The sequence below is a fragment of the Vidua macroura genome, chromosome 3 (assembly GCF_024509145.1).
Source record: "Vidua macroura isolate BioBank_ID:100142 chromosome 3, ASM2450914v1, whole genome shotgun sequence".
NCBI lineage: Eukaryota > Metazoa > Chordata > Aves > Passeriformes > Viduidae > Vidua > Vidua macroura.
In genome coordinates this window covers 70,406,806-70,425,357 of record NC_071573.1, presented here as the reverse complement: position 1 = coordinate 70,425,357, position 18,552 = coordinate 70,406,806, and the positions used below count along the sequence as shown (strand labels likewise).

The following is an 18,552-nucleotide window of genomic DNA, read 5'->3' as shown; positions in this document are numbered from 1 at the left end:
AACAGCTTCAATTCATGTAAATAACTTAGTGTGTATGCTCCCCCCCCAATAGGGTTGGATTTAGATTTTTTAAGCTTTCTGTTAAGCACTGGAAAGTAAATAATTTTTTCAGATCACCTCCTCTTACATTCTTGTTATTAATCATAGTGCAATATTTTGAAAGGAGCATTTGTGTATTATAGGACTATAAATGTATTTTTAGCTTTATACCTAGCACATGATCTCTTTTCCAAGAAGCTTACATGACAAGTCTTTGTGCTTAACTTTAACACATGTGTTTAATTTATCCAAATCCTTGTACATCATGGGGCAATTTACCTGTTTGAGACTGATTCTGCGAAACTTGCATATATATTTAATAAAAGATGAGACAAAAGAACATTATTATTGTTTACAGGTACTAGCGTGAAATAAAATTCTTTCTGATCATTTGCTACCTTTGCTCCCATTTTCATGCAGGAAAATAACCTTTGGAGCTACAAGACTGTACCATTGCCCTTCCTCGTCACTGTGGTGTCATCTAAGAAGGAAACATTTTGCAGCAGTTCTGTTACCAGCTTGATCTTGAGTTTAGGTCTCTGATACCACCATCTGCCCGTTGATGAAAGTGCCCTCTGACTTCCAAGTCCTCTTTTTCTGTTGTGGCAGTTGTGCTTCATAGGTGGTTTTATCAGCTTTACACTAAGAGCTTCAAGGTTTGAAGCAGTTTGGCTTCATTGTGACCCAAACTGATATTCTGAACTTCAGCTTGGATTACTGAAAGCATGACAGTTTTTAAAAGTTGGTTTCTATTACTTTTTTTTTTTTTTTCCCCTCTCTCCACACGAATTCCAGGGTTTGTGAAAAGCTCTCAAGGCAGATTGTGCTGGCAGAGCAGTAATGAAACCGATGTGATCCTTGTACCTTGCACTGACACCGATTTAGTAGAAGCTATTTCAGCTTCTTGATCGTGACTGTCAGCAAAGGTGGCACGTGGGTGATTTTGGAGTACTTAACTTTGGTGCAGTTGTAACCTACATGAGTTTGGTTTAGATGCAGTTCTCACTACTCTTTGCGGTTCTGCATTTCTTCACCATTGGAAATGTTCTCTATTTTTAAGACAAACAGTAATTAGCCCTTACAGCAAAAAAGGAAGGGGGAAGTGTTAATTCTCTACCTTGTAGCTTGGTTACCTTTCTGTGCTCTCAACCCCTTGGCCGTTGTCAGGATCAGTTTTTGGTATGCCACAACTTAACCTCCATTTCAATTTGTCTTAATGCATAAATAACTCTATTGCCTGCCTCAGAAGTGACTGTTGCTTTCATAAGCTGTGTCACTGAAACTCGTATGCCTTTTTCTGTGTCATCTCAGACATTAGTTCTAAGTAGCAGTAGAAAAACTCAACCACACACTGATCAGTTTTCCAATTTGCTGTTTTTTTCCAGAGCAGAAAGTCCCTGGAGTTAAGAACACTTTTTATAATTTTTATGTAGGCATTAATTATCTTTGCAGTGGTAAATTAATGTCCGTTTACCAAATATGTCTTAAGTTCCCCACTTGAAAGAAATTTTCTTATAATTCCAGATTGGCATTTTTTAAAATAAGTTTTATTTGCCTTGGTGAGATTTTCCCCTCTGATTTCTTTCTTTTTTTGGATGTATCACTGTAGGTCTTCATTGCAGCTGTGTCTGTGATCCTTGTATGTGTAAGCAGAAAGGCAAATGCAAAGACTTAATTATATAGTATGAAATAAAGTGAAGTTATACTGTCATATGTATGTTTTGGGAACAGGAATTTAGGAAAAAAAGTTGCAGCTTGGTGTCAAATCTAAAGAAGCAGGGAATGTCAGGTTAAATGAGATAACATCCAACACTGTCTTGCAGCCTGAAGGTGGGAAAGGTAGGTTATGGATAACCATCTCTAGTTTTACACTGTTCTGTGTAAAACTATGTGAACAGTGAATTGATGTTGTGCTTTTCTATAGTTGTATCCAGAAAACTACATAGGTGTGGAGTATGCTTTATCTGTGTGTGACACTTGAGGATTTCAGAAGGGAAAATAATAAATAATTGAGTTACAGTTTCTGTAATACAAAGAGTAGATAATGAAACAGTAAGGAAAATGAAAACCTGTATTTTTCAATGTGGAGAAGAGGGCTGTAGGACTACTGAGGGCTGTTAGTACACTGAATCATAGGTGATTCCTATAGTTGAGTGATAGATTTTGCATTCTGTTCCACAAAATGCAGGTTAGAATGGAAGGTACACATTTTTTTCTGTCTCTTAGAATATTGTATCACTTGTACAGCTACCTTCTGTTGACTTATCTCTAAAAACTCCACATGCTCTTCAGTAGCATCTGCCTTTTTTTTGCAGCTACAGGTGTGAGTTTATCACTTAACCAGTTACTGGGTGTCTCCTGGTAGTATACTATAGTGTACTCCCATGATATTTAAATCCCAATGTTCAATATTTATTAGGAGAACAGTGAGTGATTTGTGCCAGGACACCCTCTATGGCCATTTGGGCATAGTCTCCACCTCTGTCACATGTTAATGACAGAATATTTTCTCCCGCTCCCAGGATGGTTAGCTGTGAGAACATGTAATCTGAGACAAACCCCATGCTTCTGAGCAGTCCTCCTGGTGTGCTTTGTCCATGGCCAGGAAGGTCATGAGCCACAAACCATTTCTTACCCTTAAATCAGCTCTTTTTTTTTTTTTTTTTCTTTGATCCTGTGGTAAGCAGTAGGAACTTAAGAATTTATGGGTATAAGGGGGCACACTGGAGCTCTTGGGCCCATCAACTTCTGCATATAGCAAAGGCACAGATAGTTCAGAGGTATGGATCACAGGACTGAGGTTGACTTTTTTGGGGAGTGGAATAGTAGAAAACAAGATGAAAAAGTTTTCAGAGATCATCTGAGCAACCTGGTCTAGTGGAAGGTGTCCCTGCCCAGGGCAGGAGTGTTGGATCTAGATGATACTTCAGCTCTATTCCAACCCAAGCCATTCTATAATTCAGCCTTTTCCCCTTTCCTTCAGAGGCAGGTCAGGTTTTGCTGACCTCTTCCTGACAGATTTTCATCAAACTTATTTTTAAAATTCACCCCAAATTGTTGGAAGTTTTATTGCTTCTAGACTATTAATCTATTTCACTACCTTAATTACAATTATCAAGTTATCTGTATAAATACAATTTTCTTTCATTTTCTCAGTACCCTGTATGTATCTGGAGACAGCTATATGTTTTTCTTCTCTACAGGTTTTACTCACATTTTTGCAGTAGCAGATTTTGAACTCAACTTTCTTTATATGCTCTCTTTGGATAGGGATGAGGTAATTACTCTCAATTCAAAGCAGCAACTCAGTTCCTCCAGGAACAAGAGAATTTGGTGCAATGGCTGCAGATATAAACAGTGACTGTCTTTTTATGGAGAAACTGTTACTTGCATAAGTGCATTACATAAGTAATGTAATTCAAATGTAATTCGATCTACTAGTTCAGTTTTATTGTTTTCTAATATTCTATCTTTCTTATAACTATTTAAAACTCTTTATTTGCTTTTTGTGGCATCTTTGTGGATTGTGACTCATATTTTAAAAAATAGTCCTTTAAATCTCCATTTATTCTCTTATTTGGTTCATACTTCCCATAACATATGGTGTGAAAATTGAAGTGTGTCTTCCAGGGGAGACTATACCAGCATTGAATAGAACAGGATTTTTTTTTACCCCATGTGTATCTATATTGGAGTACTTGTGGTTTTTTATTTTAGCTTATTTTTCCTTTGATAGTGTTATGATATTGTCTCACTGGCATTTTGTGATCCAGTGTAGCTGTTGGATCCTTTTTCTCAGAGGTACTCTTCAGCTGGTCATTCCCCATCTCCTGAGTTAGTTATGTCCTCTAAATAACATGCTGTGTCCCTGTTGAATTACATCCTAATTTTATTAGATTATTTGTCTAGTTTGCCAGAATTTACTTGCCTTCCAGAGTGTCTGCAGCCCTCTCCTGATTTTCTGTTATTTGCATTCCCAGTCTGTTTACTTTATTTTGCCATACATATATGGCATGGATGGAGATTCAGGGTTGCACCAAGATGAGATCCTGAGCCCTCTATGAAACTCTGTTGCAGATATACACCTAGTTTAACTGTAGTAATTATTTATTACATATCCTTTTTCCAGCTGTTTCGTACCTGCTTAAAAGTGCTTTCACTTGCAACTTTCTTTCCTACTTTATAGATGGCAATGCTATGTGACAAAAGTGGTGCTACTGCAGTTAACATGCTTTTCCTTTACCCATTAAGAAATCCTGTTTTTCTTTATTATACTTAACCTGTTAAATAACACTGGAAACAAAGAAGATATTTAACAGCTTTCCAGTGTATGCCATTGTTTCTGATATTAATGATTTGGCAAGCCTTCTTTGTAATCCTGTGCATTCTTTCTTTTCCTAGTTATGTCTTATGTCTAGCAATTCTGAGTTTTTTTGGGTTTTTTTTTAATGTCTTTTTTCTGACAGTATTCCTACCTGGGCTTGTCCCTGTCTCTTGTAGGTAGAAGATAATGCCAGCAGATCAAGCTGTGGCATTGCAGGGCTTCACAGCTGCTGCCTTGCTTAGTGTGGTGTTTGACAGGTTGTTTCAACATCCTTACAGAATTCCTGATTTGGTCTCTTGTTTGTTGACTTCTGAGTATTTTCTGAAGTTTTAAAGGATTATCTATTTAGAGAAATGTACTTTGGAAATTTTAAATGGTTTTACCCCAATTTGGAAAAAAAAAAGGGTCAAAACTTCCCTTGCAACAGCTCAGCTAAATCTTACCAACTCTCTAGCTGGACTTCTTAGAATGTGTACTTGTTAATAAAATAAAGGAATGTTAAAACATACTATTAGAATAAAGTTAGAAATTGAGTTAATGAAAAAATGAAGGGGTAACCAGGGGTTATGTAGGTAAGTTGTTGTCGTGTATATATGTCTTTGTGTAAACTGTAAGGAATATGTGTTGTTTATAAGGAGATGCTTTTAAGAACTTCTCCATTAATTGGCTACTTTTATTTTTACAGCCTATGCAGCTCAGGCAGATGAGAAGACAGGCCCTGGTACTCCTAGAGATGCTCACGCCAGAGCCTTACTGGTTTGCAATGGACCTTTAGAACATTATGACTTTTTGATTAAGCAGGAAGAGCTGAAGAATGACGAGCAACAAAGAAGAGTTGTCCAGCACCTGCAGAAATTGCATGAGAGTCTTAAAGGCTACAGCATTGATTCGAAAAATGTTCTTTCAAAGGTGAGGTTTATAATAATAAAAAAATATTTTTTGCATTTATATTTGCTCGTAAGAATGTGCTTAAAATGCATAAATTTCTGTCAAGAGCACAAATCTTACTTTTGCAAATGCATCTTTCCAGATAGATCATTCTTCATGTTTCAATCTCTCTCTTTTGGTTTGTAAAATCCAGTGGCACTCCAGAAATAGCCAAATTAGATATTACTGAAATAATTCTGTAAGAAAATCTAATGTGGCTTTAGTTATGTCCGTTGCCTACTTTTCCAAAAACGTCATTTGGCTATAGGATAGAGGGGCATAAACCAGGTTTTAATTCTCAAGCACTGGTATTATACTTGTGTGTTTCGATTACATAAACTGAACACTGATGTTTTGTGTTCTAACAGATATTCCACAAATAATTCCACATTATAATATGTATCAGACATAACTTTTAAAAACAATTCTTCTCCATGTTGCTAGTTTCCAGGTGAGGTAAGGCAAGAAGGCCTTAGTATAATCTGCACCCTTGTGTTTTTGGGGGTGTCACAGTTTGTTTTCAAAGAGTTTTCCAAAAGTTTAGACATACCCCTATTGCACATTGCCTTAACAATTATAGTGCTGTTAGCCAGCTGTTGCATCTCTGTAACTTTTCCCTGAAGCTCTTGACAGAACGTTTTCTAAACTCTCTTTTACAGTATTTTCCACATATCTTGTTTTCATGCTGTTATTCTCAGATTGCTGCTCTGGTGGCCTTGCACCTGCAAATACCGATAGCACTGATATGGCACGTTTTCATGGGAAGCAACTAGAACTGATGTGGGAATTCCCTCTTCAGCTTTCCTTGCCTCTTGTTTTGTAGATCTGAGTTTATATCCCAGAAAATTAAATGTAGCATTCAGCAAAGCAGATAAGACATCTACTTCGTTGCTAAATATTGAGCATAGATGTGCACAAAAGTTGAATGCCCAGTGAATGTGCTTCATTTGCACCTGATTAATATATTTCAGTCAGCACAGTTATAAGCTGTGGTAGGATGAAACAACAAGAGTGGGGTGTTTGACTAAGTCTGATGATAAAAGTATAGTGCTGGGGAAAAAGCATGGCAAAATATACATTGCTGTCTCATCTGCACTTTCCCAGCCTGCACTGGAGAGACCTCCTTGTCCCTGGGAGGAGGGAATCTGTCAGTGTTTTCCCCAGGTAGACTTAGAGTTTTTCTTTTGATTTCTCTCCTTGTCTTGCACCACTTCAGGGTTTTTTTTTTTTTTTTTTCATCAGAAGTAACTTTAACATTTATGGTCAATAAATGTCTTTTATAGTCCTTGCTAACAATTCTCCTTGTCAGCCTTTTTAAGCATTCGTTGCGCAACACTCCTTACCTCATGGGCATAAATCTAAATATGCTACTCTATTAAACTTGTTACCTAACCATACCAGATTGTTCTCTTACCTAGCACAAATACTGTCTTGTTTGCAGGTTGCAGGGCAAGACTAAATTATGTAGCACGAGATCAGGGAGCCAAAGCTGAGAAAAAATGTTATGATGAGGGCATTGGCTTTACTGTCAAACCTGAGGATCAGTAGGCTAGAGGATTTTGATCTTTTCTGGCAAGAAGTTGTGGACATTTGGATATTAAGTTCTAAAAGCACTGCCCTGGAGAATAATTTTGAGAGCTGACTTGTGTTAACTGGAGTGTCCCAAATCATTGTTAGTTGTTAAAGCAGGTGTTACGGCTTTGTAGATCAAGTATTAGGCGAGTTTGTTATTTACTGATTCTTTGATTGGGAAGTGTGAATAGGGAAGAAAGCTTGTATTGCAGAGAACAAATACCAACCTTATTCTATTTAGGGATAATGATGCTGCTATGTCCCTATGTAACAGAGCTAATTGCAGTAAAGCCAGACTGACACTTTCTAATTTAAATGCCATTTTTTACTTGAGAATGTGTTTTTCACTACTTCCTTTAAAACATTCCATTTCTTCATTTAACATTGCTTTAATTTTAAACCAACTTTTGAAAATTGTTGCATGGCTCACTGATGAACTAATGAGTCAATGAGAAGCAGCTGAAGAACTTGCTACAGGGGTAAATGTTACTGCAGTTTGAGGTTTTTCTTCTAGAGTTTGATTTTTCTATGGAAATCTTAAGATTGGTAACAGGTTGAGCACTATAGTGCCATGCCATACATCAAAACCCCAGAAAAGGAGGAGAGCAGTGACTTCTGCATAAATCTGTTAAAGTCTGCTAGCTTGTGTAAATAAATGAAATCATGATCCAGGGAGAAGTAATCTCAACAGTTTTGTTCCTCTTCTGCTGTCTTTGAGGAAGCAATTTGCCAGTTCAAACAGAGATCCTTACGAGATAAAATGAAGCCAAACAGATGATAGTTTAAATTCTAGCGCAGGCCAGGTTTTGCTTCAGCAAAGTTGTAATCAACATCTTAATGAAGGTTTCCCCAGAATAAGTCACAAATGTGACTAGGTAGTTGGTAAAATCATATGCTTATCATACGTTTGAGGGGTTTCCTAAGTAAGCAATATACTTTTTTTTGTTATAGACTTCCAGTTTAGTGGTGCTGCTACAGACTTTGTTCAGCTAGAGCTAAGGCTTTTCATGCCAAGAAGAGCTGGTGCTGAGTACTGCTGTCTGGAGTTGGCCTGGGTTGAATAGGATTTGTGTAGGTTTATGGGTGGAATTCATTCCTATGACCAGTAGGAGGCTTCTCCAGGAAATATTAATGATAAAGGTAAATCCTGTATTTGTGAAGCTCATTGGCATTCTCCTCTTATGAAAGCCAGGTACTTTGTAACGTTGAATAGTGTCATGTTTTTGTAATGAAACCACTGGATTTCCTTTCTGTTTTGTACTCAGTGAGTTTTAACAGATGTAAATGAAACAAACTGATGTATTTTAAACTAATTAAGGATGTATTTTGAAAAAATAAAATACTTTATCAGTTATACTTAGTATTTTGTAAGATGATTTCTTGCTTTCTCAGGAGGTTTCTAGCAACTTGAATAGCCCATTTTTAGTATGAAATCTCCTGTACTGAGAAGAAATTAATCTACTGGCAGCTTTTACAAAATAAAAAAAAAATTGCTGCTTGGCATTTCAAGTGTGCTCATTTTTCTTGGCTCTGTTATTGAAGAGAATGTGGTTGAGAGGTTGTGGTGAAGAAAAAGGGGCGGTGGAAGAGAAACCTCTCTATACCAGCCTCTTCTATAGTCTGATATTCCTTATTTTATTGCTTGATTTCTTCTGTGATAGAATTGCAGAAGCCTCTTCCAAAATAGCAGAAACTAGTCCAGAAATAGAAACTTCTTGCACTTCTGAACCATTACCAAAGAATGGTCTCCTTTGGTTTTAGCTTTGTTCTTCTTTTGTCACTTTTTCTCTAAATAGTTTTATTCACTGAAATATGATAGAAGTAGGATTAGGGAGCAAATATTTATATCAGATACAATAGAGGCCTTCCAGTTTTTTTTAATCCAGAACACTTGTGTTACCTCACAGGCCAAACCTTTTTGAAATGTGTAGTCTGGGGCACACAGACACACCAGACACCATTTTCTTCATGGTAATAAAACTCTGTTTTGTTATGATGTAGGTTTTTTGAGGCATCAGCTTAGAATAAATCTCAGGGGAAAAAACAATTAGTCTTGCTGCCAACCAAGTAGGCTTCTGTTTTTTAAAATTACTCCTCAAATTTGAACAAGGACTTTGATCTTCAACTTCGTGAAAGCATGGCCTTGTGTGTTGAGATATTTTGAGATGCTCTGAATTGAAGTTCAAGGCCGTAAGAGTTTGCATAGACATTTCAGATCTCCAGCTTTTCAAAATAATACCAATTGGGACATCTTAAGAGTTGTTGAGTTGCTGTACTAATGACTTGAAATAAGCTCAATTATAAGTGAGGTCATGTTTTGAAAAGAGGTATGAACAATAGTAAACACCATTCAAGACCTTGAAAATGTCTTCAGCTACAACAGCAGCCAAAAAGGAGTCCTGAAAGAGTGGGAGAAAAGAGGCAGTTTTGTTAGCATTTAAAAAAAAATCTGCTGTTGGGAGACTTGTCTCTTGAATTTTGCATATTTTAATTAACCATCTTAATATTGACATGCATGGGCACTTAAGAGTTTTTCCAGTCAGGGTGTAAATACTGCCAGGAAATGAGTTGCTTGCTTCTGATGTCTGAGCTGGGGAGAGGGTGGGAAGACATTGCACGTTACTAAAGATATTCTCCCCTTCAAACACAAATTTTGTGTATCACTTAGTATATTTGGCTTAGTACCTTCTAAATATTAAATTTAACATCCTTAAATCCTACCATTATTGCCAAAGAAAACGTATTATCAACAAATTTAATGTTGTTATGCCGAGACCCCAAATGTACCTCAGGGTAATATGGAAATGAGCAAGGAGAAATCATTAATTTATTTTGTCTTCCTACATTTCCTACTTTTCTCCCTTTCCTGCCTGAAATAAAGTAGACTGTCCTTATTTTAGGATGACTGGAGGATCTTCTGCATTAGATCTCCCCCCTCCTTCTTGCAGTGTATGTTTGCATAGAACCAAGATCAGTGTTGTGCTTTCTTTGCCCCTACATACCATTGACTGACTGCTTGCTGTGATTTAAATGGAATCAAACATTGATGGGATTTTATCAGCAATCCTAGTGGAAGTTTCCCTTTTTCTTAGACAACTTCCAGGCTTCAAAAGATGCATTAGAATAATTAAAACAAAGAGCAAAAAAATCCATGTTATAATCATGCAAAATAGTTTGAGACTGGTAGGATGTCTGAGTTTTCAGTATTAAAAAAAATCTACTGATAAAGTTTTTTATTTTTTGAAATAAAATTTATGTTAAGAAAAAAACGAAACCAAAACAACCAAAGAATATAAAAACAAGTTCTTACAGTTATACAATATCTGACAGGAATGAGGAAGTCATTATCCTAAAGCTGTCAATAGTGTGAAGTTTAGAAGTATATGTAAAATATTTCCTACAAACCTCTTGAATTGCTGAAACAGGACAAGAGGTTTTCTGACATTTGATTTGTTTTTAGAGATGATCAACAAATATGTTTAGATCTGCCACAGTATCCATCCTTTTTAGCAATCAGATATCGATCAAAAATTGCTGTCTTCAAAGGGAAGCAAATAAAATCTTTTAAATCAGCTTTTATGGAGCCCAAGCCATTATATTTGTTTCCTTTAGTCAAAAGTTCCTTTTTCTGTAACGTTATCTGGAAATAAGTATGCCTAAAAAGACAAATACTGAGGTAGTTAAATGTAATTAATAAAAGCTTTACAATGAAAATATTGGTATAAAAATGTAGGCATTATTATTTGTTCTGATTATATAATCTTTGCAAAAACAGGTAAAGCTGAACTCTACACACTGATCTGTTTTTCTAGCTTTGTGCTGCTTCTTGTGAAACTGCAAATCACATTAATACAGCCTTCCTGTATAACAAATTGAATGTGATAGTCTGTTATATTGTTAAAATGATTGTTAGTAATCTAAAACTAAACCCAAATAGATTCTTTTGAAAATGTTTCATTTGGATTTTTGTCTGTTTCTCCTTTTCTCCTGCAACTTTGAGCATCAATTTCAAAGTACACGCTGAAAATATTCAACAATTAAATTGTCTTACAGTGCTTTCAAAGTACTAGCAAATAGTTGCAGCCTTGTCAATTAATGGAATAGTTTCCAAACATCTGAAACCCTTTCCAGCCACAGATTGATGATACAAATTTTTGATTACCCTATTAATAGAGATCTAAATTAAATCTAAAAGGGGCTCTTGTGTAAGAGCCATGCTTGCATATTTTCTGAGTGAGCTGGTACTGTAGACCTGAGATACTACCCTTCTACTTCTTGGTCATGCATTTTCTTTTATATTTAACTAGTGTTTTGTACTGACTCCTCTATTTCTTTACCACAGCACTGTATTTTGAAAAAGTGCTTTAGATTCAAGTTGTTTAGCAATTACCCAGCTCCAAATGAGACCACAGGGTTGCAATTTTAATTTTCTTCTGTGTTGGCTCAGCCCATAGAGCTCTCAAAGTGGAGCACTTTAAAATAAGCAAATACTCTTCTGCAGTGTGTTTTGTGGATGTCAATTCAGTTTCATGGATTTGATTGAATTTTATTAAGATTTCCAGTTTTTTAGAAACTGTTTCTTTTTTGAATTATACTTGGAAGTGGCTGTGCACAGTACTGGGGGAGAGGGAAAGAGGACTTTCAATTTGAAAGTCTTAGCATTACTGGAAGTTTTTACATAAAAATATATACTTGAGTAAAATAGATATCAAGTGTCATAACATATGTCCTGAATAATATTAAGAAATTTAAAATTTTTAAGCAATATTCATTCCAGATGAAAGTAACTCACTTGAAAAAATGGTTAATAAAAGGCATACTTTGAAAGTATATTTTTATATGTATATATATTTATACATATACAGACACATGCATGTGTATATAGATACATATTTTTACTGTGACTCCATTGATTTTAATTATGTTTAAACCAGAGATAATTTTGAGTTTAATATTCAAAGCTGAGAGAATAGGATGTACAATGTTCATGGGCTTTGCAGTACTGATTTTCTAAGTCCTAATAGTTTATCTCTTTAGCAGACCTGCTGTAATAGATATTTAGTGCATATATCTATGAATAGTACAATACTGCTTAACTTTATATCCTTTTTTCCTAGGACTATTTGCTCAAATGGCTTAATGAGGCAAAGGATTTGTTTTGATGATGGTGGATTGGAAACGTTGAATCATTCTATGTGTTCCGATAAAAAAGCACATGTGCTAGGGCTGGAGATGGGGATATTTTCACAATGATCTAAAACAAGCCCAAATCCCAAGCCCTGCATGTGTGTTTTGCTTCTTATACAGAATTTGCACAATGATAACATTACTTATGAATTCTGAGCTAATGATTTAGTCAAGGTTACGCTTTGCTGCCTAGTGCTACTGTTGTGGTTAAGTGTAGCTACTTTCTTACTTTATCACAGCCATGTGCTTGCTTTTATTTTACCCCATATCTATATTTACTTTTTTCTCTTGACTTGCAGCTCTTTGCCAAAACCAACCCCCCAAAAGGTCTTTATGTCTATGGAGATGTTGGTAAGTATCATTTGCATCCAATGGAATTTTTTCTAAATTCATGTCCATTTGAATTCTGAAGTGTCTGAAAGCTGTATGTTTATGTAGCTTTATTGGTTTAATGAATTTTACTGGATGTAACATGATGTTATTTAATATAATTACACTCTGAATGCTGGAAGCTCTTTGATTGGACTACATTACTATGTGTAGTTGTTTTCAGTGTTACCCATTCTCTAATATTTAAGAATGCAATTTAAGAATTTGGGAAGTAATTGTGGGGGAGTGTTCATATATTCTAATTGTAACAGTGCAGCATGAAAACATACTTGCTTTCCAAATTAAATACTAACATGTTTTATGGATCTAAGGGGAGTAATTTGTGTAACCTTTGGGCGACGTCTGTATTTTAAAACAGAAAAATAAAAATGTAGTTCTTCCAAGGTTTTGAACAGAAAACATAACTGTTCCTCACAGCAGTCTGGTCTTGTACTTACCCTGTGGAAAATTATAGTTTCATTAGGGTCAAGCTAACAATCATGACTGTAATCAGTACATACTGCTCTTAATTACCTGTTGAGTGTTTTTTATTGTTCTTAATTGAAGGCACAGGAAAGACAATGGTGATGGACATGTTCTATTCTCACTTAGAAGTAGAAAGGAAAAAGAGAGTCCATTTTCATGGCTTCATGTTGGATGTACACCAGAGTAAGTGCAGACACAGGTATTGACAAGAATTTTATAAAATACAGTATCAATTAAAAAGTCTATCTCATATTCATATTAATCACTGTAATTTCATTTAAATATTTAAGCATAAAGAAAAGAAAAAAAATAGGAGAAAAGTTAAAGCATGTTAGCATTGTTTATCATATCAGCATATATATTAATTGCATATTATTTCTCAAGTATCTTTTCTGAAAGAAAAATTTACATACCTGGTTGTATATATAACTTGAGTATATTGCTTAGAATGAAATCCTTAACTAAATGTTTTCCAGGTGCTAATTAGCTCACCTGAAATCTGAAGAAGGCAATTGCTAAAACTGAAAATGTAAAGGTTAAACTCAATCTGTATTTTGAATAATCAATAACTAAATCAGATATAAATGCCACAGAGAATGGGAACTATTCTGATTGACTAATTTAGTAAAACTGTCAGTAATTTAGAGGAAAAAAGTAATAGGAAGAAGTGCATCCTAAGTTTCAGAAAATTTTCTGATCAGCTGAATAAGGCGCTTTGTTTTGACAGGGATGCTGTTCTAGATATTTTAAAGCTTGCTTCTGTTTCTATATTCTGTGACCTTATAATACTGTCAAATTTTTATCTATTGCTGTATTTTACAAGTGTTGTGACAGCTGCATTTTTCTTGGGAAGCTTTCACTGGTGTAAATTACTCGAGCCACTTTTTAATGTCCACTTTTCTATCATTGCTGGGTTACTTGAGATTTTGTTTCCATTTCTTGTAATTTGTACTTAATCTTAACAAAGGTAGCTTCCTTTTTTTTCCCTGAATCTTTGTTTATAGTCAGATGCAATACAATCCATGAGACAGTAAAGTATGGATTTAATAATCTTACCTTGTGCCGTTATCATCATCTTCACATGTTGAAGTATAACTGTGTTACTATATCTGCCTTCTTTTAGCTAAATGCATTCTAAGAATACCTTCAGAGCAAGATAAAACTGCAATTTGTATCAGTTTATAGAAGGTAAAGTATAGGTGCATAGCATTCCAGATGTTTTTGACATTTGTTTTACAGCTTTCTTAACAAAATATGAATCACAAAATCTGTGAGCTTTTAACTGTTGTGTGGATGTGGTTGAAAAGTGTTTTACCCTTTTGAAACTGGATTAAGTTTGAAGCTTTCTTATTTTTACTGGACCAGATTACTTTTTATTTAGCTAAATAATTTGTTCTTCCTATCTTAGAAAAATAAATAAGAAATATTTGTTCTTTTCTGTTTTATCATCTAAGGAATACATCGCCTTAAGCAGAACTTACCAAAGAGAAAAGTAGGATTTATGGCCAAATCATATGACCCAATTGCACCTGTGGCAGAGGAAATAAGCAAAGAGGCTGCTCTCCTGTGTTTTGATGAGTTTCAGGTAAGAAGTCATAGATTACTCCTTCATTTCAAAGGAAACATCATAAAATTACTTTTGATCTTAAAATATGATACTTGTTACTGCTAATATAGTATTTGTATCACTGGCCAGTAGTGACCTGTAGAAGTTAAAGACTAAAAGTCACTTTACAGTTTTGAAGGTGGTGGGGTTTGGGTTTTTTTTTTCCACAGAGGACAAGATGCAAGTTAGCAGCGTAAGTCCCCTTACAGTGCTTTTGTTTGCCAGTCTGGTCATTGATCATACAAGGAGGTATTAGAGTTTGTCTAGAAGTTCATGAATTCTTCAGGACAGGAAGTACACCCGTACTGAGTTGGTAGAGTGCCACCTGATGCTTGCTTGCCACTGATCTTTGCTTTTGTAGTTCATATAATTCAATAAACACTCCCAATGTGATTAAGGACTTTAAGAAACTTTGATTGAAATTAAATGTGAAATTTAAAAATAAGTTTATGAAATGATCTTTGCCCAAGCTAACTTGATTATTTCATTTGTTTTACACAGCTTGTGAATATTAAGGGCATGTCAAAAACTTAAATATAAAATTCTTTATAAAAATGTTTAATAAAAAAACTAGAGATATTTGGCAGCTTTAACCAGCTGAGATTTTTTTTAATTCAGAGAGAAAATGCAGAGCAAGATATGAGCAGATCTATGTTAGTTCTCAAATCACCAGTAATAATCTATTAAGTGAAATCATCTGTTATGGTGTTAAATTAATACATTTCTGAAATGGATGGAGCTGTTTATGTCTCCTAGCTATTATTTTGTAAACCTGCACAGTTGAGGAAATAACTGTTCTATGGTCGACTCCCATGAAGGGAATTTTGGTCAAGTAACAGTTGTTCTTGTTTTAGGTTTCTCTTGCATTTTTCAAGCAGGGGGGGATTCAGAATGTGTGGGGTCATTGCAATTGCTGCTGTTCAGTCATTTACATTGTGCTCTGTCCAGTGAATATGATTATGGTGGGCTTCCAAAACCTGAGTGTAAAATCTAAATACAGATACAATTTTACTTACACTATGAAGAAATGGGAAGGTCAGGAGAAAGAAGTGATAACTGTCATGGCATTAAATGCTCAAATGGTAGAAAATGGCTGTACCATGTATTAGTGTAAATACTTGCTTTTCTGTATAAATGCTCCCTGCTTTCATGTTGCAGAATTGCAGTGTTTATAGACTGTCGTATTTCCACATTTTAAAGGGAGAGACTGTGATATATTTTGTTCCCAAGTTGATTGCCTGCTCCCCCTGCTGACTTGCTTGAGGTACACCAATGACTTCAGTTGTAAAAATCACCTGTTCTGTAGAACTGTTGCAGTTGGGAAATTAATACAAGAACTATACTTTAAAATGTATTTCCAAGACTTTGCATTAATAAGTGAATTTTTTAAATCTACTTGGTTTGGATATACTAATTTTCTAAACTCACAGACTTCTGAATGGCTGGATTTCTTGCCTGATTTTCTGTAATGTGGAACTCTACACAGGTTTTGCCTGTTTAAGAGGAGTTCCAGCTTTCTGAAATTTTGTAGAAGGCACTGAATTTGAGATAAGAAACCCTCTGCTTAAATAGCCATAAAGTAGTGCAGTGACTGGAAGAAGAGCTCACATGGTGACTAAATCAACATTAATAATAAGGAGCCATATTTAATCTGGGATGTTTGCAGCTCATTTCTGCGGTGGAGATCATGGCTTAATTTCCCTGCAGTCTGATTTACTAGTATTTAAAGAATTTCTAGATTAAAATGAAACTGGAAAGAGCTGCAGACTTAGAACATACACTGCTCTGACTTGTGGACAAAGCAACTCTCTGTTTTGACAGATGAAAAGTGAGGTTGTTTTGGCAAAATAATAGATTGTGGAGACAACATCAGAAAACTGTTGAGATTTAAACACTTCAAGTTGCTTTCAGATGGCTGCTGAACCAAAAAAAGGAGAATAAGTTGAAATTAATTATTTATCTTAAGAACAGAAACGTGGATGAGTGATATTTTAAACAGGGGCAGCAAAACATATTGTTAATGCTCATTTTGCAGAGGAAATCAATTGCAGAACTTCAGAAGACAAAAGCATTGTTGAGGTTGCATTTTCCTCATTGACAATGGTCTAAAGCAAAACAGAAGTATTCTGAAGTGAATCTTCCTGCAAAACCCAGAGAACTATTAAGCAAGTGGAGAATTGACTAATTGATCTAGAAGAATTTTTCAGTACTTCTTTTAAAAGTAATTTTCTGTGTTCCAATGTATTGCTGTATTAAAAAAAAAAAAAGTTTTAATGTTTCTTTGTGCAAATACTATGTGATGGCCAGTACTTCAGTGATGGCACTATGCTTCTGTGTTTGTCCTTTTTGAAGCAGGATTTTGTCAGCAGTTGCCTGAGCCCTAGGCTGTCAGGTTACTAAAGCATTGCTATGTTTTACTGATCTTTGTCATACAGTTTACTGGAAATATTACAGTCTTTTTTTAATCACAGACCTCTTAAGGCATTCTGAAAATGTCTTCATTTTGAAGAAAAAACCTAAAATTAAGCCATTTGTAATTATGAGATTTCAGAACGCAGTGCCCAAATAATTCTACCCAGGTGATTAGAAGCTGTAATTTTGGCACAAGACTGTAACCCATGTTAGTATTGATAATGAACCCAGAGTCCCTCCTTCTTGGGAAGCTGAGCAATGATGCAGTGTTAGCCTTAAGGTACCAATGGTACCATTTGGACTTCACAAAAGTGAAGTAACAATTTAGGGAGGTTTTACTAACCTGCATTCTATTAAAAGCCTCTAATAAAAATTAGGCTCTTATTTTTGTGCTAATACTAATTGCTGATAATACATGCTTATGTTTGTGGTTCATTACATGGAACTATACCAATCAGTGGCTGACTGAGTGTCAGGCACTTAAACATGTAAATTAACTATCAGTGTCGTGTCTTTGCTTTTTTTTTTTTTTCTTTTTTCTCTTAAATGCTAATGAAATTTCTCCATTCTCTCCCCTAACAGGCTCTCCTTATTGGTAATTTGTAGACTTTGCTTTTATTATCAGTTGCAGTCATGCAGGATATAGTAAAAACATGAGAACTTACGATCCTTTAGTTACTGTGTTCTACCTGCTTCACCTTGTAGAATTTTTTGATCTTTCCTAAAGTGTATTAGATAAAAAGAGCTCATATTTGCATCCTGGTCCTCAAAATGGCTCTTGCTTTTTGACAGAACTTTCAAGAGGTTTGTTTGGTTTTTTTTTTTTTTTTGTTTGGGTTTTTTTTTGTGTGTGTTATTGTTGGGGTTTTTTTGTGTGTGTGTTTTTCTTTTCCTTTTTTTTGTAACAGAGCTCAGAATTCTGCATCAAAAACCAATTCTCATGAATAGGAGAATGTTATTGTTTTGTTTTATGTGAGCATTAATACTCTTTCATTCCCTGTTTGCTAAAGGTAGCGTGCTTTGTAGTAGTATTAAGCAAAATGATTTGTAACAAAATTATTTCCATAATAGAATTTTAAAACTTGGCTTTTAGGTGTGCTTTGTGGTACAAGAAATTCAGTTACTGCTAAGATGTGCATCTCTAGTGATTCCTTGTGTGTCTTGTTTTTTTAGGAATGGGAGAAGTTACTAAATTTTAGCATCCAGAAGAAAGAAATTATTGATAAGGAAACATAAGCAAGTGTAATAAAACATATGGTATGATAGTAAATTACTATTTTTTAAATATCAGCTCTTAGGGAGCAGAGATATGCAAATTTGAGGCATGTGTAATTGTGTAAAAGTTTGTTTTTTATAAAGGGAAAAAAAATCCCTATTAAGGCATTCACAGAACAAAATGGAAAAAACCTTTGGAAGAAGTAAACTAGTGTTTATATATCATTTATTAAGAAAGTTATTGCTTCAAAACTAGCTGCCAGAAAACCTGAGTCTTTTACCTATGTTTCTAGTGTAGAATTTTTTTTTTTTTTTTTTTTTTTTTTTCTTCTGCACAGAAAAGTAATTTAGAAATGGGAGAATTATGGGGGATGGAGGGGTGTGGAGTAGAAGAACATTATGCTGGGTAAAACTT

General features: G+C 35.0%; 1 protein-coding gene across 1 annotated transcript in view; it reads left to right on the top strand.

Annotated features, from left to right (window-relative positions):
- Window positions 1-18,552, top strand: part of AFG1L (AFG1 like ATPase) — a 64,721-nt gene that overhangs the window by 1,556 nt on the left and 44,613 nt on the right. Inside the window, exons 2-5 of the mRNA XM_053974088.1 lie at window positions 5,049-5,272; window positions 12,349-12,400; window positions 12,986-13,087; window positions 14,359-14,489. Of these exons, the coding sequence (XP_053830063.1) occupies window positions 5,049-5,272; window positions 12,349-12,400; window positions 12,986-13,087; window positions 14,359-14,489 (509 nt within the window). The remainder of the gene's footprint in view (window positions 1-5,048; window positions 5,273-12,348; window positions 12,401-12,985; window positions 13,088-14,358; window positions 14,490-18,552) is intronic.